This window comes from Acomys minous, assembly GCF_964271855.1.
Source record: "Acomys minous genome assembly, chromosome: 9".
Taxonomy (NCBI): domain Eukaryota; kingdom Metazoa; phylum Chordata; class Mammalia; order Rodentia; family Muridae; genus Acomys; species Acomys minous.
Genome location: NC_140490.1, coordinates 55,812,819 through 55,836,510, shown reverse-complemented (window position 1 = coordinate 55,836,510; position 23,692 = coordinate 55,812,819). Strand labels below are relative to the sequence as shown.

At 46.4% G+C, this 23,692-nt stretch overlaps 1 protein-coding gene across 1 annotated transcript in view; it reads left to right on the top strand.

The window, feature by feature from the left end:
• Nucleotides 1–538: 538 nt before the first annotated feature.
• Nucleotides 539–23,692, top strand: part of BMP6 (bone morphogenetic protein 6) — a 155,026-nt gene continuing 131,872 nt past the window's right edge. The window contains exon 1 of the mRNA XM_084795096.1: nt 539–1,955. Within this exon, the coding sequence (XP_084651222.1) occupies nt 1,322–1,955 (634 nt within the window). The 5' untranslated portion in view covers nt 539–1,321. The remainder of the gene's footprint in view (nt 1,956–23,692) is intronic.

The window sequence follows — 23,692 nt, the reverse complement described above, 5'->3', positions numbered from 1 at the left end:
ATTGAATTATCCGACTGGAAACCTTCAGGACTCTGATCCGGCTTGTCCTTGGCCCTCTCTGCAGCTAGTGTGTAAGCAGCTTCCTCGCAGGGTGTGTCTTAACTTACAGCAGCTGCCTTTGAGAGCCACGTGTCGGCTAAACGCCTACATTCCATCAATAAGAGAAACTAAGAAGGGAAGGAGAAAATTGTCATATTATTTTCTCCCTCCGTAACTGTATGGATTACATAGCTGTGTTTACTTTTATTTAGCAGAGAAAAGTTTAGAACAGAGTCGTGATCAGATCTTTCTTCCTAGCAATGACTTCTTTGCCTTTCTGACCGGCCCAATCAACTCTTGGTGCCTCCAAGAATTCTGTGTGCTAGAAACCTACCAGCGGAGGAGGCGAGGCCTCTGAAGAAGAGAGGGTGAAAGAAGGGGGTGGGCCTATGTAAATATTCCGCATGAGTCGTCTCTCCATTGGCTGGAAGCCTGTCCGTTACTGAGAAAGGCGGGGCGTTCCTGCGTTTGAGTGCGGTACCTGAGTGAGACGCACAGCAGAAAGCCCACGTTGGCGGCGGCTCAGAGCGCTGCGCACAGAGGCGGGAGACTGCGAATTCCCGGGCGGACGCTGCAGCCTCTGCTCTACGCTCGGGTCCTCTTGTCTCCCATCTCCTCGGAGAGCGGGATCCTCCGGGTATCCAAGAGACTACGGAGCGGAAAGCTATATCCTGGCCGCCTCCACTTGGGGAGGCGCGCGGAGATTTCGACGGGGAGCGACTGTGCCCGAGGGCGGAGGGGTACTGAGTTTCGGGCCAGAGGGAAGTTAAAGCCGCGCGGAGAAGATTGGCTTTTCAGGACGCGGGATCGCCACAGCCCGGTACCCGCAGCGGAATAAACTTAAGGATTGTCCTACAAGCCAGGAAGGGAGTGCTCAGGGATGGTGCCCCTCATCTCTCCCATCTCCTGAACTGTTGCCTCGGGTCCCTCTCGGCCATCCTCCTGTGAGGGCACAGAGAAGCTCACGTGTGCAGACTGAGATTGACCGCGGAGTGACCTGCTCAGGGGCGCTGGCTGCAGCGCTGTCCTGCATAGGACACACCTGGCTCAGCCCGTGAGTCTCCAGAGACCTGCGGTCGCCCCGTCTTCTCTTTTCCTCCTGGGCTTCTTGGGGCGCCACGGATGACCATGAGAGATAAGGACTGAGTGCCAGGAACGGGAAGAGAGCCCGCCAAGAAGTGGCGGGGGCTGCCCACTCCAAGGGCCACAGCCGCCGCGCTCCGGCCTCGCTCCGCCGCTCGACGCCTCGTCGGGCCCGCGGGGGCAGCCGGGCCGGGCGGCGATGCCTGGGCTGGGGCGGAGGGCGCAGTGGCTGTGCTGGTGGTGGGGGTTGCTGTGCAGCTGTGGACCCCCGCCGCTGCGGCCGCCTCTGCCGGTAGCCGCGGCCGCCGCCGGGGGGCAGCTGCTGGGAGCCGGCGGGAGCCCGGTGCGCACCGAGCAGCCGCCGCCACAGTCGTCGTCTTCGGGCTTCCTCTATCGGCGGCTCAAGACCCACGAGAAACGGGAGATGCAAAAGGAGATCCTGTCGGTGCTGGGGCTCCCGCATAGGCCGCGACCCCTGCACGGCCTCCAGCAGCCTCAGCCCCCGGTGCTCCCGCAGCAGCAGCAGGCGGCCCGCGAGGAGCCCCCTCCAGGGCGGATGAAGTCCGCTCCACTCTTCATGCTGGATCTCTACAACGCCCTGTCCGCCGACGACGAAGAGGATGGGGTGTCAGAGGGAGACAGCGGGGAGCCTGGGCCCCACCGAGGAGCCAGTTCGTCCCAGTTCGGACAGCCTTCTCCCGGAGCTGCACACTCCCTGAGCCGCAAAAGCCTCCTGGCCCCAGGACCTGGCGGCGGTGCATCTCCACTGACCAGCGCTCAGGACAGCGCTTTCCTTAACGACGCAGACATGGTCATGAGCTTTGTGAACCTGGGTAAGGATTTGGGGTTAGCCTCACTCTAAGAACAGATTCCCTCCTTTCTCTAGTCTCTTAGGCTTAGGTGGTGGCAAACGGTGGAGGAGTGCGCGCCGCAAGGGTGCGGGCCAGCTGGTGCTCCTGCCACCTGCGCAGCCAAGTGAAGGAGTGCGCTCCGCTGCTGCGGGAGCGGCTGGAGCGCGCCGGGGTGCCCGCGGAGGGTGTCTTCTTGCGGGAGCTCAGAACACTTTGCCAGTATTCTTATTTCTGCCAAGGTCGGGCCACCTCAACTCAGTTCTGGCCCGAGCGTAGCCATCGTTAGTAAGATAAGGCCCTCTGCACTCTTTCCCCCTCTGAACTGTGCTCCTCTACCCCCTGGGCGCTTTGGCGGTTCAGTTTACCCACCTTGACTGTCAGGGAGTTCGCCAGAAGTTGAGGACTTTAAGAACCTGACGTGAGTGGGTTACGAGAAAGTAACAGGTATTTAGGAAGGGGCGCTTTGGTGGCTGAGGAAGGTCCCTCAGGACCTTGGAAGGTGTGCCGGTACCAGCCAGGCAAGGCTTGCGTCAGTGCAGGGAGAGATTCCAGCGCAACCTGGGTAATCCACCCAGTGCTTGCGCTCTCAATGCCCTTGGCCTTTGTCCCAAAAGGCTGACCCTTTAATCAATGCTGCCCAAGCTGCTGGGGGAGAGAAAGAGTGCGGGGTAGGGGCCAGGGTTGGCCGCTGAGCTCTACTGAACTCCGTTGCCAGGCAACAGAATGGAAAGTCGAGGGCGGCTAAATTGGGCTCTGCCACAAATGTTCTGTGGCAAACCCGGACGGAGTCACGCTGCCCTTGCCCCCCCCCCCAAGTTTTCTCTCCTGTGTAAACAGAAAAGGAGGTAAGGAAGACTGCTGAATGAGTGCTTCCGATCCTCCCGTCTTTATTCATAAACTTAGTATAAACTAGGGATGTAGGAGGCACGTCCCTAGTGGGTAGACCTGGGGAAATAGACACACCCAGAGTGGCTGCAGCCACTCGTGGGTCTCTGTGGACTATCCGTTCCCGGGGAGACCCATGCCTGTGCCCTGGCCCCAGAAGGGGTTAGTATGCGCTTGCCAAAAAAGGAGGGCTGCAAGGTCTGTCAGTGACGTCCTTCATTTTTAAGGCAGGAGCTATAGGGATGACCCAGAGTTAAATATCGGATTGAGTTCTTTGCAAGCGTATCTAGGATTCTTAGTTCCGCCGAGGTGTAGCGGATGTGCCAAAGAAAAAAATCTAATCGAGAGTAGCAGTCTATTGGAGCAGGAAGGTGTGTGGAGGAGGAGTGACCAGCATCCAAGTTGTGCCGAAATCCTCCTGGGAAATCCGTGAAACAGAATCTCACAGGGAGTGGAGACTCAGGGCCGGCCAATCTGGCTCCTTGCACTGCCAGGGGATCTGATTGGACAAGATTTCTCACCGTGTATTGGAATTGAGTTCAAGGCTGAACCACTGCCAGGAAGCATTCTAAGGAAACTGTCTCTCATGACAGTCGCTAAAACTTGGCGCAAGTCTTGAATCCCAGCACTTGGGAGGCAGAGGCAAGCCCTGTGAGTTCGAGGCCAGCCTGGTCTACAAAGCATGTCCAGGACAGCCAAGGCTACACAGAGAAACCCTATCTCGAAAAATAAAAACAAACAAACAAACACTTGGAGTTGATGGGGTGGTCAGGGCTGCAGAGAACCAATATTGTTCGTATTCTCTATTCTCTAATGTATCTGATTCTTTTGGTTTATGGGCCTCAGCCTTGGCTGATTTTAGTGGCACTTTGGGCCTATAAAGTACTATGGTGCTGGAGCTGGTCCTACCCAGACCCAGGGATGGGCAGAATCTTGTGGGAGAGCTCAGGTATCTCTGATTTTTAAGTTTCTTAGATTTATTTATTTATTTATTTATTTATTTTTGAAGTGTGCCACCATGGTGATCATATCTGAAGGAAATCATCATGTCATATCTGGAAAAGATTTTTTAAAAAGCTTCTGAATGCTGTGGCACATTAGAATAACCTGTGGGCTTTTAAGAATCCTGGGCAGCACTCCATTTCAGTTCAGTTAGCATGTGGAGGTTTGGGCAGAATTCAGAAACAGTATCTTTTTAAAAGCTTTGCCCCAATGATTCTAGGGTTCAGAAACCATTGTTTTTGATGGTAATTGAAGTGTAAAGATCTGGTCTGAGTCAGATTTGTCAAATATGGGTGTGTGTCTGAGTGTTGCCTCTCTCTCTCTCTCTCCCTCTCTCTCTCCCTCCCTCCCTCCCTCCCTCCCTCCTCCCTCTCTCTCTCTCTCTCTCTCTCTCTCTCTCTCTGTGTGTGTGTGTGTGTGTGGTATGTGATGTGTTGACTTCCAATTTCCCCTTTCCTTGCTTTTCTGACCTGTGGTCTACAAGTGTACACAGCTTCTGACTCACACTGTTTGAAAGTGGTTGGCAACTAATTTTGTTATATAGTTTAGCATCATGGCTCCCTAGGTCTGTTTTTACCGCCCCCCCCCCCACTTCCCTCCAGCCCTCTCAGCCTCCCTCTGTCATTTCTTTACCCCCTCTTTTCCCTTTCCCTTCCTTCTCTACCATCCCATCTTTCCTTTTTTGAGGCAGGCCTCTACTGTGTACCAGAATTATAGGCACACGCGGCTGTATCTGACCTTATTTTTTATAAACTTTTTTTTTTTTAACAACTGGAAATTCCAAGGGAGCACACCAGTAGGCAAGTGGATTCCTAGACAGGCTGAGACTACTCTTTGTCCCAAACCCATTATATCCCATCCCAGGGCTTCCTGGAGTTACCCTTACTGTGGGGTCCAGTTCTAGACTCTGTGTGGGGGCGGGAGGAGGAGAAGAAAACCTCTTCTAGGTAGATAGGATTCAAGGAGCAAGCATTACCACCTTGCCAGGAAAAGCACTGAACCGACGGAGGAGGCAGTAGGAAAGACAAGAGTTCACCAGAGGCTGGAATGTCTTAAAATCTGACGACCGTGGCTGTGAACATAAGGAAGAGAGTTTATCTGAAGAAAACGGCTCCGAATGAAGCTCACTCAGCACTGTGGATGTTCTAAGGATGTTAGGAGAATTCCACAGATTTTCTCATTGGTATCGATGTCATGTTGACTGATGTAGTACATGACTCAGCTATTTAAAAACCTATGGAAAGATAAATCCTACATCACCGTGTTTGCACGTTACACATTAAAAACCCAAGGGAAAGTTACCCATCCCTGTAAACATAGCTTTTCCCTGGAACTAGAGGAATAATTTGCTCATGAACTACATTTGAGACCCCCTAGCTTTGTCAGATGGCCTGGCTATCAGGAAGTATGAATCAACAGGATGCCTCTCTCACAGCCTGAACACTGGTCATTAGGTCTTGCTCATTGTTGGCGTGACTGTTTAAAACCCCATCTTGAGAACAGGCTGGTATGTGAAGGGCTTTCTGCTGTTGATGCTGTGTGTCAGCTGATTGCCTGGATGAACTTGAGAATTTACATCAAAGTAGGGCCACAGATGTCACTTGCAATTTGTTTTTTTCTACTGCTCAAAATGTCTTGACAGTCTACTAAGCAAGCATGCCAACTTGGTGACCTTGGAGAGAAATCCGGAAATATCCTTTAGGTCTTTTAAGTTATCCACCTTCCTACAAACACCTTCTTACTGTATGTCCTACTGTCTCCTTTATCACCACGGCACCCCAGTTCTTTCCTTCCTTGTGCTGATCACACGGAATTTCTCTTTCTGCCTGTGTCTGTTTTTAAAATTGCTTACTCATTGTGTACGTACCATTTAGGATGTCAGCCTTCAAAGGTTGAAATCTCGTGGACCCACCATGGTAGCCTTACAAAATGCTAATAAGCACATTGACACTCAAAAGGATTGAGTTAATGAAAAGATAAACAATATCCTATATTTTAAATTCCCACTGATGTGCACACTTTGATTTATAGAAAAGATGGTCTTTATTTTTGTTTAGTAAAATACTTGGAGATATTTAGGATACCGGTTGGAGGCAGGTCATGTGAATAAATGTTTTACTAATAGGCCTTTTAAAATCAGTTATCCATGTGTGTATTGATTTGTAGTATCTTTACATGTGTGAGAGTAGAAACAGCGCCTCATTAAATCTCAGTATTTCAAGCTTATCTTGAATTAATAAGGTGTTGATCTCCGGATGCTAGGATTAAGTGAAATAAAAGGCTTACATCATGCTCGGAAAAGGGAATCAGTAAGTGTTAGTACAAGAAACAAGAAACTTATTGTACTGAAAGTACTGGCAATCTTCTCAACAGAATTACTCTTGGGAAACATAAATTAGAAGGAAAATGGAACCCTCCCTACTTGTATTTATAACCAGAGACACTCTACTATCTTTCTCATAAACGGAGGATCAGTACAACGGTTTTTCATTTGGGCTGCTTGTACTTAGTAAGAGGTTTTTGTTTTTTGTTTTTTGTTTTTAACAAAAAATAAATCTGTGGCCTGTACTCTATCTTCAGCAAAAGGGGCGGGGAGAATTTAAAAGAGTGTGGTCCAGGGAAGAGGTAGATGTTTTCCCAAGGAGTTTTCAATGTGAAATTCAGTGGCATTTCAACAAAGAAGCTGGACAAAGTGTTCTTCAGCTGAGGTCAAAGGGCAAGCAGATAGCATTGTTCAGCCCTCAGATGGTGCTTCCTCTGGTTGTCCTTCTAAGAATGGGTATAAATCCTTTTTTTAAATGTGCTGACTCATGCTTAGTTCCTCTGTTTAAGAGCTGGCCTCTGACTAGCTGGGAGAAGGCTTTCCCCAGGCTGTGGGAATCTCTGTGTTAAGTGGGGGGGTGGGGTGGAGGGGGGAGAGGTGACTTGCAGCATTTTCTTTACAAGTCATGATTGCATCTGCCTGGGTGTCTTCAAGAATCCGGCTACTTTCTATTGCTGGATTTCACTTTCTAGTGCTGGGACTAGAACCCAGGGCCCAACACGTGCTGAGGTCACACTCTGCCACTGAGCTACACCCAGCCCCAGAGCACTACTCTGCATGACTATGGGCGGAGGCTGCTGAGGAGAGTGGGAGAAACTCTAAGGATAAGAACTGCTTGATTTGTCACAACCTGGGCTTACTGGAGAAGTGGAGTTAGTAAAGGAACATGGAGGGTGAATCACCTTTCTGTTAACTTTGTCACACGTCAGTCCTTCCCTTCTGTTTCCCATCCAAACCAGAATAGGCCCTGTTCTAGAATATGCGTATCTTATAACTTTATATATAATATATATTATATATAATATATATATAACTTTATAATATATGTAATATCCGTTTTGAGCTTTTTTTTTTTCTCCTGCTTTCACTCTTTTCTGAGTTGGGCTCCAGCAATGGGAAGGAAAGTAGGCGATATTTTAATGAGGTAATTTTGCTTCTGATTAGAAGCTGCTGTGACCGTATGGTTTAAAGTGGTAGAAATCAATACAGGAGGGAGATACTAGTAGTCAACTTACAAGGGGCCCACGCATGTCAACAGCTGTGAGGCATTAACCCACGCACTCACCGGCCCCTCCCTCCAGAGGCTGCAGTACAGTCCAACCACGTGCCAGCAATCCAGCCCACCTTCCCCGGCCACAGGCTGTCACCAGAAGCTGAGGCGGAGAATGGCTGGGGCTGGTGTCTTTCCTTTGTGTCGCTATCAAGGCGCCAGTGTGATGTGTTATCCGTGTTTCTCTCTTGCCACCACCTAATCTCATTTCAGGCACATGGTTCAGGCACAGGGAGCTCAAGCCCCTCAGCTTCCAGCTCTGTGGTCCATCCTCTTGTGCACGTGGAATTTGTGAGCCGGAACGCACATGCAGTCTCACCTGGAACGTGAGAAAAGAGTGACAACTGTATTAAGGGGGAGGGGGGGGAAAACGATACCATTTTAGTAATTTAGTTACTAAGTAACCAGTGCTATCCAACTCTCAAGTGGTTGAGCGTGTCAGAAATTCTCAGATCCTAAATTCTACCTGCCCATCTTCTACTAGGAACATTAGAAATTGGCAAAGGGTTGTGGGGTCTTTTTGTATTGATCGGCTGGTTGCTATTTGAGAAAGGGTCTCACTGTGGAACCCACTCTGACCTCAAACTCTTAATCCTTCTGTGTCTGCTTCCTGGTTGCTGGGGGTTACAAGTACTTGCCGCTTAGTGATCACATAGGTGATCGCTGATGCTTATAGATTTTTAAACGAGTTACATGTTTTGCGATGGTCTCTAAGATGTTTGTTTAGTGTGAACATAATAGTCTCCTAGCACCCTGAGGCCAAAGTGAGGATCCACAGCATGGTTTGGCAAACACTCACGATGCGGTTTTTCTGAGGAAACATGCCTTGCAACAGATACCTGGCTCTGAGTTGATTGGTTAGCCTAGTTTGGGATTATTGGTAAATTACTGTTAACAGAAGAATGTAGAACTTGAAAAAGTTCTCACCTGCCACCTGGCCTCCTGTGTTGGTAATTTTCGTTTGTTAGATTTAGTCAGCAGCATTTCCTCTGTTGTGTTGCTAGATGTCAAAGTTAAGGGGAAATTCCCTAAACCCAAGCAGCCACTTTTAGTGCCGTGGAGCTGTAGGGTTGTGGGGGACTGAAAGATGGAGAAGTGTCAAAGGCATCCTGACGCACTCTTCCAGCTAAGAGGTGGGAGGCACAAATCTGGATTTTTTTCTTTTTCATGGCCAGTAAAATTTTCTCCTGGAGCTCCGCTTTTTTGAAAAGAAAATGCTAAGTATGTCTATAAATATGTTTTGTTTGGTATGCTGCAGGGCTGTTGACCCCACAAAGGATTGTTTTCTTCCAGAAGCTGAGTTGAAAACCCGCGCTGTCCTTAGAGGCATTGTTCCACGGATATGCACCAGGCCATCCCTCTTCCTGCCCCTTCCCAACTCTGTTATTCCCAGCTCAGGCTCATAATGGAGACGGTGTCTAAATTACATCAGGTGATTCCTTGCCGGCTCCCCAAAGTCTTGTTATCTCAAACACAATCCCAGATGCCTGGGTTGAAGAGAGGGGCTCTCCATTCTGAGAGGGAGCACGCCTTCCTGGTTTTCAAGTTCATGGGCATCCGCCCTTGATGACCGATCCTGCTAGATAGCTTGGGGCTGCCCGAGGCTTGAACTGTCTGTGCTCTCCAGTGCCGATGTTATGTGCAGATTGTTTTCTCATCATCGGGAGCTTTGTCTGGGAGGGGAGTGGACTCAGAGCAGGCAGGGACAGTGTCCCTTGGGGACCCACTCTGAGCTGACCTTTGCTCTCCGCCACGGTCTTGATTATCACTTTCACCACTCACCCTTTCACCTTGTGCAGAATGTGACTTCCAACCCCAAACATCTGCGCCTGTTGATTGTTGCTCCCGTGTTTACAGTCTTGTTGGTTTCCTGTTCACGAACGTGGGCTGGGAAAAATATTCTGACTTGTGTCTCAGAAGAGGAGGAACTTTAGCTCTGTCATGGGTGCAAACTGTGCGGATGAGGCTGGGGGATATTTTTACAAATTGGCTTTGCCCACTCTCCAAGGCCAGTTATTTCCCCTCCCTTTTACAAAAGTCTGTGAATTGCATTTAAATCGTCCAAAAGCTGACTTTTTTTTTCCAACGACAAAATGACAATTTTTTTATTCGACTTAATTTTTCTTCCAGATTTTATTTGTACTTTCCCATATCAGAGTAAGTTAACAACAGAGTTAACAACAGAGGCAGTATGCTAAAAACAAATTATATCTATCTATCTATCTATCTATCTATCTATCTGTATATATATTTATACACACACACACACACACACACACACACACACACACACACATATATATATTATGGTGTGTGTTTTAGTTTCATGACAGAAATTTCCTATGTATCCCTTGCCCCACCACATGCACATACCTCCTCCTCATCAGGAGGGCTTGTTGTCCATTTGTTGTCATGGAGGGCACAACACTGATACCCAGCAGCCACAGCCTACACTGGGACTCACTCCTGTAGTGTACATTCTGTGAGTTTGGACAACTGTCTAATGTATGTCCACCATCTTAGTGTCATACAGAATAGCTCATTGCCCTCTTAAGGAAAAGCTGCCTGTTTAATGGAGAAGAAAATTCCATGAATATATACAAACTCAAAAACACGCTGTTAGGGGACAAGAATAATAAAATACTTTGCTGACTACTATTTTGTCTCCACAGCTCCAGCCTGGTGCTGTATGAAAACTTTTGGTTGTGTATGACAACGTGGGTCTCAGAGTGTTTTCACATGTTGACAACGAATCTATCAGAAATCTTTCTTCCCTTTTTAAAAGTCTAGGAGCTATTTTTCCCCCACTGCATACTTTCACTGAGGTGTCTGTCACCATAGTACCTAGACAATCCCTCAGGCAGAGAGAGACATGAGTGATTAAATTTCTCCCTGGCTTGTGCTCTGTGTGATCCATGCTCGGCAGGATTGGAAGGAGTAAAATAGAGACTCCTGAAGAATGAGCAAGAATTATTGGAATTTTATGCTTGTAAATTATTGAAATTGGGGGTGGTTAAAGGAGGAGGTAAATATTTTTCCTTCCTTTCTTACAATTTTATTTTAAAACAGTATGAATTTGGGATTGAGAAACTTCTCCCAAACTCCCCCCTCCCCACCCCCACCTCCCCATACAGACACACACAAAACAAAAAACAAAACAAAACACTACTTGACCTAGAGGTGAGACCACAGCCTACCTTAGGAGAAACCACTTAGACTGTAAATAAATCTAAATTAATTGTGGCTCCATCAATCCAAAGGGCTTTGTAAATAATGCATGAAGTAGGCTCTCTTGCCTTTAACTATTTTCTGTGAAGAAGGGCTATACAGATAGATTACTGGCAAATAGATGAGAAAATGAGACAACACGAACAAGGAACATGGGAACTCTAAAATGTGGCATTGAGTTCATAAAAGTTTGCCCGAGGTGTGTCAGGAGTTTGAGTGTTCTATGAATACGCTTCATAGGCAGAGGTATTTATTTCCTCATCGAATTATAGCCAGATTACCCACTCCTTATTTCCCAGTTTAGCTCTCATTTCCATAGAAGAAACCTCCCAAAATAAGAAAGCGTCGGGGGCCATGACTGTATAGTTAGGTTCAAGAAATTCACCAGCAGCTCCCTAACATGTGGTTTAGGGTGTGTTCTGCATGATAGGATAGATATTTAATTGAACAAAAAGAGAAATACTAGAGGACAGAGCCAAGATTTTGGAGGCAACTGTAAAAACGTCGTGAGGTACCTTCAGCTGATAAACAAAACCAAAGATGAAAGAGAACTATGTTTCTCTCAGAGGGCCATGGAACAGGCACTTCCATTTTTATGGCGTTTGTATTGGGTAGGAATTTCTAATACCAGCCTTGGAGACTCCTCCTACAAATTTGGCCCCTGCTTAATGAAAGTTATTTGATCCTAATGACACACATGTGTGTCATTAGTATAGATGTCGGTAACATTGTGGCCGGGATGTAGGTTAATCTAGTGGATTTTAGGCTTTTTGTTGCCTCTCTCTTTTTGATACAGTGTTTCATGGAACCTAGGCTAGCCTTGAACTTGCTCTGTAGCTGAGGATGACCTTGAGCTCCCCACCCTCCTGCCTCAGCCTCCAGAGTGTTGGAGAGACAGCTGTGTCCTACTATGCCCGACTCTCCCCTCTTCTTTTTCTCTCAATTAATAGCACTAGCAACTTCATCACATTTATTCTCTCTTTTTAACGGGTGCTCTCTCCGCATAGTTTGGTGCATTTGTCATTGACCCAATAGTATAGGCAACAGGTTTCTGTAGAGCTTCGTGACTCACTACTATTATTTCTTGATTGTGCTAAGGTACCGACAGCCTTTTTTTTTTTTTATAGCTTAGAAGAACACTTGCTTAAGACTTGGGAGGCTTGAATTTAGGCTTTAGTCTCTATAGTATCCTTTCCCCCCTGTCCTTTCCAAGCCACTTAACCAAATGTCTAGGGTTCTTTCCTTATCTGTATAACTTGACTATTGGGCTAGATCATCATTTTCCAATAAATATTTCATAGGAGACTCCTTTTCCAAAATGGTCTGTGAAAGGAAAGATCATGGAGGTGGAGGCTGGAGAGAGAGATGGCTTAGCAGTTAAGAGCACTGTCTGCTCTTCCAGAGGTCCTGAGTTCAATTCCCAGCAACTACACGAAGGCTCACAACCCTCTATACTGGGGTCTGCTCCTGAGTCTGTGTGCAGGTGTACATGCAAATACACCACTCACATACATAAAATGAATAAATAAATCTTTGAAAAAAAAAGATCATGGAGGTATATTTAATGTTCGTGCCTGTGAGACGTATGTGTCTGTCCAGATGGGGTGGGGTGGGGTGGGGTCAGGGTTGAAGCTGTGACCAGACTAACAGGAAATCAGTCTAGTAATGTGTTTGTCTTTGAGCCTGCTTTTGTTACATAACCCTTTTCCCTGTAAAAGCTCCCTTGTGTCAGACTATTCCCTGCCACGCCCATTCCTGATCCCTTCCTAGTTATTAGGTGGAGGAGGACAGTGACTACTTGAGGTTCTGTTTCCAGCTGCCCCTGCCGTCCAGGACTTGAGCGCCAAGCAGACCACCTTGTCCCATGTTGCGTAGGTGACCTGTGGGCTTTCTCTCCTCCTGAAGGAAGTGGCGTCGCATTCTTGCTTGTCTGTTCAGTGCCATTCCACCTGCTGTTAGGCTTCTGAGCGTTCCCACTCTCATGCTACCATCTTTCTTATATCCCTCTCTTAGGGTTTTATTGCTGTGAAGAGACACCATGACCACGACAACCCATAAAAAGGAAAACATTTATTTGGGGCTGGCTTCCAGGTTTAGGGCTTTCGCCATTATTGTCATGGCAGGAAGCATGGCGGTGTGTGGGCAGATAGGATGCTGGCGAAAGAGCTGAGAGGTCTACATCTGGATGGGCAGGCATCGGGCAGTGACTGAGACACACTTCCTCCAACAAAGCCACACTTACTTCAACAAGGCCACGCCTCCTAATAATGCCACTCCCTATAAGCCTATTTTCTTTCAAACCACCCGAATCTTCCTTGATGGAAACATTTGCTTTTCCATTGTTGTAACAAAATACCTCAGACAACTTAATAGAAGGACGAGTGTGTGTGTGTGTGTGTGTGTGTGAATGCATGTGTGTATTTAGCTTATATTTTCAGAGGTTTGGTCTGTGGTAACTAGATTATTGTTTGGGGGTGTGTGCCCAGGAAGGCCATCCTACCACAGAGGATATGGTAGAAGAAAGCCACTTAACCTTCTGGTGGCAAGGGAGGTGAGAGAGGGGGTTGGAGGCTGAATGAGGGAAAGAGTCTAGGATTAAAATATACCTTCTAAGGTATCCCCTCAGGCATGCTTCTTCCAACAAGCCTTCAGCGTTTGCAGTTTCCACAATCTCTCAATAGTCCTGTCAATCGTGAGCCCTTCAGTAGATTAATCTTTTAAAAGGGAGAGCCATACTACAAATTCCATTGCTGGATATTGCTGCCCTGAGGAACTACCTGTCCACACAGCTTTTGGGGGACAGCCCAGATTCCAACTCTACTAACCTTGTGTTAGTCAATTTCTGTTATTATAACTGATAACTTGAGATGATAACCTTCCAAAGGAGACAGGCTTGTCATCATCCTGGGGTTCGAATCCACAGTCAGCTGTCTCCCTTGCCCTGGGGTCTGTTGTGAGACAGCACACCCTGATGAAAGCCTGTGGGAGAGGAAGACTGTTCAGCTCCTTGCCAGGACACAAACAAGACAGGATGAGGAAGGTCCCCCTAACTCCTTGAATGGCCCTCTCCCACTGACCTAAGAGGTTCTGCCATCTTCCAACAGCTCCAAGCTGAAGAATTGTACCTCTAAAACATGAGCTATTGGGAACATTTTTGTTCCAAGCTATTACATACCCTAATGGCTTGTTTTAAAAAGAAAAGTGTGTGTGTGTGTGTGTGTGTGTGTGTGTGTGTGTGTGTGTGTGTATGCCTGCATATGCCATGGCACATGTGTAGAGGTCAGAGGATAACTCCAAGTCTCTTGCTCAGGCTATGCCAGACTAAGTGGATTCTGAGGACTCTACTTTTACCCCCATCTCACCATAGGAGTAGCAGAATTGCTTTTGGATCAGGCTTTAGACAGTATGTAGGGCTCCTAATTCAGGTCCCAGTGCTTGCACAGAGAACCTTTCCCATTGAGCCATCTCTCCAGCTCCCCAATGGCTCTTAATGATCTGGAATAGTTCAGAAATCTTATACTAGCCTAGAACCCACCTCGTTCGAGGGTAATTCCCTAATGTGGTCCTTGAAGTGTTTTCCCCAAAAGCAGCTCTATTGAGGTGTAACCAACTTTAGCATAGAAGATATCAGCAACATTGTCACAGTAGTCATAAAGAATGATACATTTGGGCCTATTCCAAATAATTATCTACCCAAGGGCATGGAATGACCAATCTTAACACATGAGAAGTGACACTCAAAGCCCCATCTTTCATCCATGCCATTTCACTTGCTTTTTTCTAGAGCATGTTAGCTCTAGATATGTGTGAAATGGGTTGAAGATATTTGTGAATGTTTTTTTTTGGATCAGAGAACCATGGACTTGGGTCTGCGTGGGCTTGGGTCTATGTGAGCTCGGGTCTGCGTGGGTTCAAGCTGGCTCTTTGTGACTGTGGTTGGCCTTAGGTCCGGTATTTCATTTTTTCTATTTATGTTTGAAAATACTGATAAAAGTAGGCACATTTCTTTTTAAAACTTGAGAGCAAACATCTGGGGTACTTTGGGGTTGTTAGTGACCCTGTCAGCATCTTGTTTCTAAAGAGCAGAGTTTAAAAGATTGGATCCTGCTGGAAAACAGCACAAAGATGCTTCTATGGGTTTCTGTTTTAAATTCGGGCAATTTAGGGAGGGCATAAGTCCAAAAACTTTAAGAAAGCAGGCTCCAATCAATTCTCAACTTTCTCCCCGAGCTCACCCTTCCCCAAGGGTTCTGGAAACACAAGCAGATACCACTTCTTTTGGTTCTCGTGAGACAATATAAATAATTGTATTTTGTTATGATCTTTTGCTTAATGGAATAGCTGACACTACTTTTTATCCTATTATCTCAGTAAGGCTGAAATTTAGACTTGATTAGCTGTGCATATGCACAGAATAAGGCAAGAATTTGGAAGACTTGGGAGAAAACGATACATAAGGCAATACTACCCAAGGTATCCAAACAGCATTCAGTGTGTGTGTGTGTGTGTGTGTGTGTGTGTGTGTGTGTGTGTGTGTGTGTGTATGTTTGTGTGTATGTGTGTGATGTGTGAATGCATAGTGCAAAGACCAGAGGTTGATGTTGAGTGTTCTCTCTCTCTCTCTCTCTCTTTTTTTTTTTTTGATATTGAGTGTTCTCTATTGGTCTCCGCTATATTTATTTTTTTAGAGATCAATTTTTATTGTATTTTATTTTGTAGAGGAAATTTAATCCAGCACATGGCTGCTCTGGCGAGGGTTCTAGGTCTACGTGACATGGCTGAAATGCAGACATGCCCTTTGTCCACACCTTTGATCCTAAACAGTGAAAGTAAGGTTGGTTTATAGAAGGAAGCAGCCATCTCTGAAAGTGATGTCTAATTGAGGGGGCAAACAAAGTGGCGAATCAGAGAAAGCTCTGACAGAATGAGTCAGAGAGAGGATAGTCTCAGGAGAATAGGACAGGAGTGTGACACTACTTAAGAGCAGCCTAGGGAGAGAGTTTTTGCTGAGAGTGGATTACCGGCATAGGTTGACAGATTACAGGATTACAGAGACAGGTGGCCGAGAGAGCAAGCTAGACCCAAGTGAACACAGAAGGAGCCAGCAGATTAAAACACACTCCTCCAGAATTAGTTTGAGGATAGGCGGAGCTGTTCGGTCAGAAGTCAGTTTGAATCAGTCAGCTTGGTGATGAGTTTGGGCCAGAACAGCTGAGTTGAAGCAGCCATTTGATGGTTCAAAAAGAGCTAGAAAGGCTTGGGAGAGCGCCTCTCATCTCACCTCCTCATGTGAAGAAATTAAAACGTTTATGTTATTGAAATTTTGAGGTGCCGTGGGTCAAACCCAGGGCCAAGCACACGGCAGCCAAGATCTCTACCACCAAGCTACATCCCCAGTTATAACAGGTGGGGTTTGTTTGTTGGTTTGTTTGTTTGATTTTACACAGATCATGCATAAAGCTATGGCAATGTAAACTCTAAGAAATATATCAGCGAATCAGTCAAAGCTAATTCAAAGGTCGAAATCTAGAAAATGTATCACTTGTTAAATAAGTTATTGAAACTAATATTGAATCAGTTAGCAATATAACCTGTAAAACCTCCTCGGCAAAGTTAGCAACTGTAGTTATACTGCCCAACACAGGTCACTCGGCCAGGGTATTGGTTCTTTGATGTAGACTTTTCTCTGCTTCTCCCTCAGATCATGGTAAATTAAATACAAAGCCCAGACCAGAGCTGTTCCAATCCAAAAGCTCACAGGAGTACAAAAATTAAGTATTAAATTAGTTTGTGGCCATTAGACATAGTAAAGTTCTTTTGGGGGGGGAGTGGGGCATAATTTTACTTTGTAAGGATATATTAATTAAACATAATGGGTTTCATAATGAAACAGTTTTTTTTGGAGAGGGATTTATGTGTTTCCCCCCATTTACTTATTTAATCACTTTACAGCCTGATCCCTGCCCCCTCCCTCCTATTCTCCCAGTCCCACCCTCATGGTTCCCTTCCCCCACACCCCCTTCTCAAGGAGAGGCCCCCAAGGGGTGGTGTAGGATACTCTTAACCTTATTTGTTAAGGGCCTCTCACTGAGCCTGGAACTTTGCTCTTTCAGTTAAAATGGCTTGGCCAGCGAGCTCTGGAGATCCACGTGTCTCTGTGCTGCACACCTGGTGTTGCTGCCCTTGTCTTTGACACTTGGCTTTTATGTGGGCGTTGGAGATCATCTGGGCAGCGAGCACTTTGCTGCCTGAGGCATCTCTGCAGCCCCATGCTTTCCTCAGGGGGAGGAGTGGGGCAGAGTCTTGCTCTGTAGTTAGTGCTGGCCCTGATCCCATCACCCCGCTGCCTTAGCCTTCCTGCTGTCAGGATTGCAGGAGTGCGCCACCATGCCCGGTTCATGTATTGGTTGTAGATATTACTGTACACCTTCGCACTCGCCTGCCATTCAGGGAGGCGGCATATCCCCTGCAACCTGGCCTCTGTCTTAGTTGCTTTGCTGAGATTGCCTTATCGATGGCCGCTAATGGTTTCCCCAAGTCCCCATCCCCTTCTCCACAAGACTTGATGATGCTGATGCTCCCTCTGGCTCTACTGTCTAGCTTGCTGCATTTTTGGACATTTCTGAAACATATCAGGGATTCAGAAGGTTGACATGTGCCAGGAGAGGTACATGCTGGGCCCAGAGAAGGGAGGGGCAGAGGGAGGTCATACCTGGGTGCCGGGATGAAAAGAAGTGGCCATTGTGCCTTGAGTGACCTACTGTGGAGGCTGTGGTAGTCAGTGTGCTCAAAAAGCTGATGTCAGCGACAGAGAGGTCGCCCTCCTTTGGCTTGGCATGCAGATAAGCATGCACTGATGACATTCCTTACCCTCCTCCTTGACTGACCCATCTCTTCTGGGAATGACCTAAGATGCTCCTGTGCCAGAATCATAGCGTTCAGCATCTCTCAAACTGCCTTCGTACAAGAATGGCATCGTTTCTGTGTAATGGACAGTAATAACTGTGGGCCCACATTTTTTTTTGTGTGTGTGTGTATATGAAATTCATAAAAAACGAATTACGGGGAATGTGACAAATAAAAGCCAAATATGTACAGCATCAAGCCTGAGTTCTGAATTCTTAGATTCCATTCCTATAAAGTTATTAGTCAGATGGCCACCGAGCTGTCTACATGCTCTGTCTGCGTTTCTGTTCAGATGTCACAGCAGGGCCAACAACGGTGAGTTAGGAATCATTACATATACTTTAATGTGCAGCTTCGTATATGTGCCCTTCACTTGGGGCAGGGGAGGCGAGTGTGCGATTCTGCGTCACAGCAAACGCTTGGCGATGGGAGAGCCGAGGAAGGGTCGAGAAGCACAGTTTTCACGTTCAGGTTGAATCTGCCCTCCCTTCCACATCCACCCAACCGCCAAATCCACTGTTTCGGGTTCAGAGACCTCTCATTCCATCCTCCGTCCATCCTTTCTCCATTGTTTCCCAAGCTCCCAAGATGAAGCCTTTATGATCCTTGGCCTGACGTCTGCCCTGGCCTCCCTGTTGCTAATCCATCCCTGCATCCCTGCCAGCTCAGCTTCTCTGTAGAACAGATGTGATGTGTTCTCCCCTCCAGCACCTTCATTGGATCCTTATGGTCCACTGCAGGAAGCCAAAACTCTGGCTCCCCCAGCCCCATCTGTTTCTCCTCCACTCACTGGTCTGTCTTTGCAAACTCTCCTGCTCCCCGACTCTGTTCCGCGACGTTGCACAACTAGCTGTTTTCACACTCCTCGTTCTACCTGGTTCTTTAAACCCAGCTCAGCTGCCACCTTTGCCCGGAGGCATCTCCAAAGTTCCCATATCTGTTTGCCAAGATTCTTTAGGAGAATATTTGGTGCCAGCAGGAAGAGGACTTTCTTGGTGCAAGGGACCCACCGAATGACATTCAAATTCAGATTCCTGTTTGTGGATGAGGAGACGGCAGCCTATAGTACTAGTCTCTGCCACGCAGAGGTGGCATGAACTTATCCAATTCCTCTGATGACCATCTTCTAAGTTGTGTTTGTTTTGTGGTTTCTGGGAATCAGTCTCAGGGGCTTGGGTGTACCAGACAAGTGCTCTACCAGTGAGCAAAATCCCCAGCTCTTTCCTCTGTTTTATTCTTCTTTGTCATGTTTTTCTCTCTCTCCATATACCTAGCATGGGGGTAACTGAGTTGGTACCTATGAATACTAATGAGTGGGTTAGGTTTTCTAACAGTACAGTGGCACATGCTGTCGTCTTTTCTTTCTTCACTAACGAAACCAAATTTTGAATGGCAAAACTACAAGTTGAGAAGTACTAGGTGCAGAAAGGGAAAGATCTTGTTAGGTTCTGTATGCAGCAATTGCTGTATATATTTATATATAATATATATATATATATTTTTCTTCTAACTGATATTATTATGACATTAGTGCAGTATTCATAGGAGTCAGAAGTTGCCACCAAAATCACAGTTTAAATTCCCTGCTTGTGCCAGGCAGAAAGCTCGACCTCAAGTGGGCATGGCTCCCGCAGGTGCAGATACAAATCCTTATCTTGTCAGCTTCAGCTTTAGGCTTGCTAGGCTTGTGCTATAAAGGTGTTAGACATTCTGTTTACGTAACGGGCTGCGGGGTGACATAATGTCTATTGAAGCAGAGTCACTTAGCTCCCCAGCAGGCAACAGGGGACATTTAAGAACTGAAAACAGATCAAAGCCTTGAGCAGGGTTGAGATGGCCTGGCCAGGGGGGCCTGGGGGGGGGGGGGCGGGGAGGGTGGTCTCTCGGTTGGGATATTGCCTCAGAGTTATTTCCAGACGGTTGGTGAAATGAATGGGGCAGAATCAGAGCTCAGAGAAGCCAATCCAGAGAGATTGCTTCAGCCAGCGCGAGTATGTCCAAATAAGTTGGAAAAACATGTCAGATGAGAGTAAATACATGCAAGATGTGATGTTTCTCTTTTTATAGGCTGTTATAAAGTGTTTAAAATTAAACAACTTTTCAGTACTTAAATTATCTCTAATGAGACAGGTAGGTTTGGGGAGGGAGACCTTTTTCCTTTTCCTCCTTCTTCCACTTAACCTTTTCCTCTCTCTGTACCAGACTCTGTATGGTGTAAACACTTTCATCTCTAGGACAGGCAGTGGCCTTAGGTGGAGATACTGAACGGAGAGGGTGACGGAGTTGACACGGTAGAAAATCCAGATGCCTTCCACGTTTGGGTTGATGGGAACGGGATGGAAAGAGAACCAGGAAGCAGTTTCATTCTCACGGCTGTAAGTCTGATCAGGTGGTGGCTCCCTTGTCTCTTTTGATTGGTTTTGGTGCCAGGAATAGAACCCAGAACTTTGCAAGCCGAGCATGTGCTCAGTCACAGGGAGTCACACTCCCAGCCTATTGGGCATCTCAAGCTTTCAGAATGCTTCCGGATGGCATGTGCTCCCTACACCCTCCCACCCCAAACCAGTAGTTTTGTGTTTTGTTTTTCATTTCTGTCTGCACTTTGCTACAAGATGCTGCTGGGTGGTAGTGTACCATTCACTGTTTTCAAGGCTTACTTGCCGTGGCCTTTGACATATATGTGGCTTCTTTTTCTAGCTGGCAGGCTCTTATTAGAACCATTTGTCTTGTGTCTGTAGGATGCGATCTAGCCACGGCGGCACCCTTCAGTGTTGGAAGATGTGGGGTGGTCCCTTCTAGGACAAAAGGATGGGTTATCCCTTTGATCTTTTAACCCAGGCCTGGAGAAATGACCCAGTGCTCCTTCACTGCGCTCCATTCACAGCCCCTTTAGGCTGATTTAAATGCTTGTTCATCAGCAGGCGTGTAAGGGCCTTCTCCTTCCCTGCCCACCAGCATTATATTTTCACAGCACTTGAGGAGTTTCAGACCTGGCTCACAGAAAGTTGGACTCAGAGTTGAAGCTTATCCTGAGGTGCCACCTCATGCCACTCACCACACAGACTACTGGGACAGCCCTGTTGACATTACAAAAACAAAGTATGTCACCAGAACATTTCACGGGGTTGAGGAAGTTCTCTCCATGACTCTCTAAGGTCGCCTCGAGGACATGCTTTTTCCTACTGGACAGCAAACGTGTTTTACCAAACTCTTACCTAAGTGCGTTTTGTTTTCTGCTCTGTAATAAATTCCTGGCTTCCTTCATAGTGACTCCTGCAAATGTGGGGCTTCCGCAGTGGTTTTTTAAAAGACCAAATTCTGAGTTGGGATGCACCTTTCAACTTTTCCCAGTGTGTGTGTGTGTGTGTGTGTGTGTGTGTGTGTGTGTGTATGTATGTATGTATGTGTGTAGGTATATTTGTGAAAAGTCTCAAGCCTACAGATGCATAGAAGTGCTTTATAGCCTGGCACTTAGGGTCTACCATTACCTGTGATGACACCTGTTCTAATCTGTTCAGTGATGTTTTTATTCATGACAACCCATCTTTAATTTTTAATGTATTTTAAAATTTATAGGCAGTAATTTAATGCCATCTCAGAACTGCTCCTTGTGTGTCATTAAAATCCAATTCTTAAATGAAATATGTTTTTTGTTTATCATTTGATGAATTTTGATATATACATACACCTCTGCAACCCATACTCCTGTTAAGATACAAAGTACTAGCCGGGTAGTGGTGGTGCACGCCTTTAATCCCAGCACTCAGGAGGCAGAGGCAGGAAGATTGCTGTAAGTTCAAGGCCAGCCTGGTCTACAGAGTTAGTCCAGGACAGCCAAGGCTACACAGAGAAACCCTGTCTTGAAAACAAAAACAAAAACAAAAACAAAAAACAAAAAACAAAAAAAAAGAAAAAAAAAAGAAAAAGAAAAAGAAAAAAAGATACAGAGTATTACTAGTACCTAGAAAGTTCCTTGAGGCCACTCACTGTCTTGGGTATGGATGGTTTAGGGGTTTAGGACTTTTTTTTACTTCTCTGCCTCTACTTTCTGAGACTCCTTTCTTTGGGGGGGGGGAGGTTGTGTGTATCCTGTAATTATCCTAAGCAGTACTATGGGTCTCCTGCTAGCCCTGCATCCTAGCTTTATCTAGAAGTCACAGAATTGGGTAAAAGAAAGCCACCTGCTTCCAAGTGCCAACCCTTGAATATCACAGCTTTTTGTCAGCCTCTAGAGCAGCAGTTCTCAGCCTGTGGGTCACGACCCCTTTGGGGGGTCAAATGATCCTTTCACAGGGCTCGCCTAATGCCATCAAAAAACACAGATATTTGCATTATTATTCACAACAGTAGCAAAAGTACAGTAGCAAAGTAGCAGTGGAAGTTCATTTTATGGTTGGGGGTCAGCACAACACGAGGAACTGTATTAAAACGGTGTAATTTCTTTTATAGTTATTGTAAGTATAGTGCACAAAAGGTCTCATAGGATCCAGGATGGTTTGACTTCAAGTTTTCTACCTTGTACTGGTGCAAAGGCAGCTCATATTCTGTAGAAGTTGCACTTGGGATTTTGATTTTGCATTATTACCCAAGCTGGCATTTGGCACTGCCAGTGGCATTGGCAGGCCTCTGTTCCTCACCGCGCCGTGATCATAAGGGGTGACAACTGACAGCTCCATAGTGTGCTGTGATGCTCAGCTGAAAGAGCTGGGAGGTGACATGTATCTGGTGCATTTTCACCTTAGGACTTAAAAAAAAAACCAAAACAAAACCAACTTACGATATACTTATCAAGATGTGTATATGAGCCCTTGTAATTCATGGTAGTCATACTTAGAAAAGGATGTCAAGTGGCGTATGAGGAAAATAGTATGTAGATACTGTTATTGTAATGCTTCCACTCCAGAAGATGTAGGAGTCACAGTGTTTCTGTAGCCAAATGGGACCACAGTTCTAGTGGGAAGAGAGTATCTCTCAAGTTCATAGAGTGTCTTCTGTATTGTATATGATAGTTTCATTCTGGTTTTACTAATCTTATTGGGTTGGCTCAAGTTGAGGGAAGCAGGTAAGCTGAATTGCCTCTGACCACAGAGACACATATTGGTGTTTATTGAGGTGAGCCTGGAATGTTTCAGTTTCAGGAGCATCCAGAGGGCGCGGTTCTTCACGGGGAGGGGCGCGTGACATTCCGGCTGCATGTGGAAAGAGAAGATGGGTTTCTGCTTGTAGATGAGAGCAACAGGAGGGTGTGTGGGGGTTGAGAAGGCTGCCTCAGGAGTGCACCAGGGACAGACCGTGGCAATGGTGATTTGGAGATGGCAGGCAGTCTCAGGAGTCTGGTTCCCAGGGTGAGCTGTGGCTGGTGGTGGGGGAGATTGCAAAGGCAAGTTGAGACAAGTTGGGAACTGTGGGAGCAAGCCTGAGGACCCAAGAGTTTATTTTATACGCGGTGACCAACTGATTATGATTCCTCAGAAAGACTGTGAAACAGTGGGTGTGCGACTGTGAAAGATGTTTTTGGATGCAGAATGAGGAAAGCCAGGTGATGGGGACAATAGCCAGGGTTTTTTTGGTTTTGTTTTTTTGGTTTTGTTTTGTTTTGTTTTAAGTTCTCTAGATTGCTCCCCAGCTCCATCCCCAGTTTAAACTTTACTTGCAATGTTTGAGTGTGCCTTTTTGAAATTTTAAAATAGTCTACATTTTTAGTTTCCTGTAACTACATTTAGAATGTTTTAATCAAGCAGGGGATGAATTTGTGACTAAGACTCAGGAGATTGTAACTTGCGGAAAAAGTTCTCATTGCAGTCACTAATACCTGGTGAGTCTTCCCGGAGCTCTTTCCTTTTTTTCTCCTTACTATATTAAAAACACCCATTTGGGAGCTGGTTGCTTAGAACTGGCATCTGTGGTCAAGGCGCGGAGACAATTCCCATTGTCAATCTAATTGGCCCACAAGGAGACGTCAGTGATCTGGGACTCTTTCATGGGCTGCTAATTGGCTGAACTGAAGTTCTGCCTCATTTTCTGCCCGGCTTGCTTCCATTCTGTTGCCCAGCCCACACCTACCCTAGGTATGGTGAAAGCCTAGTCCTGTCTCCAAGGACTGGG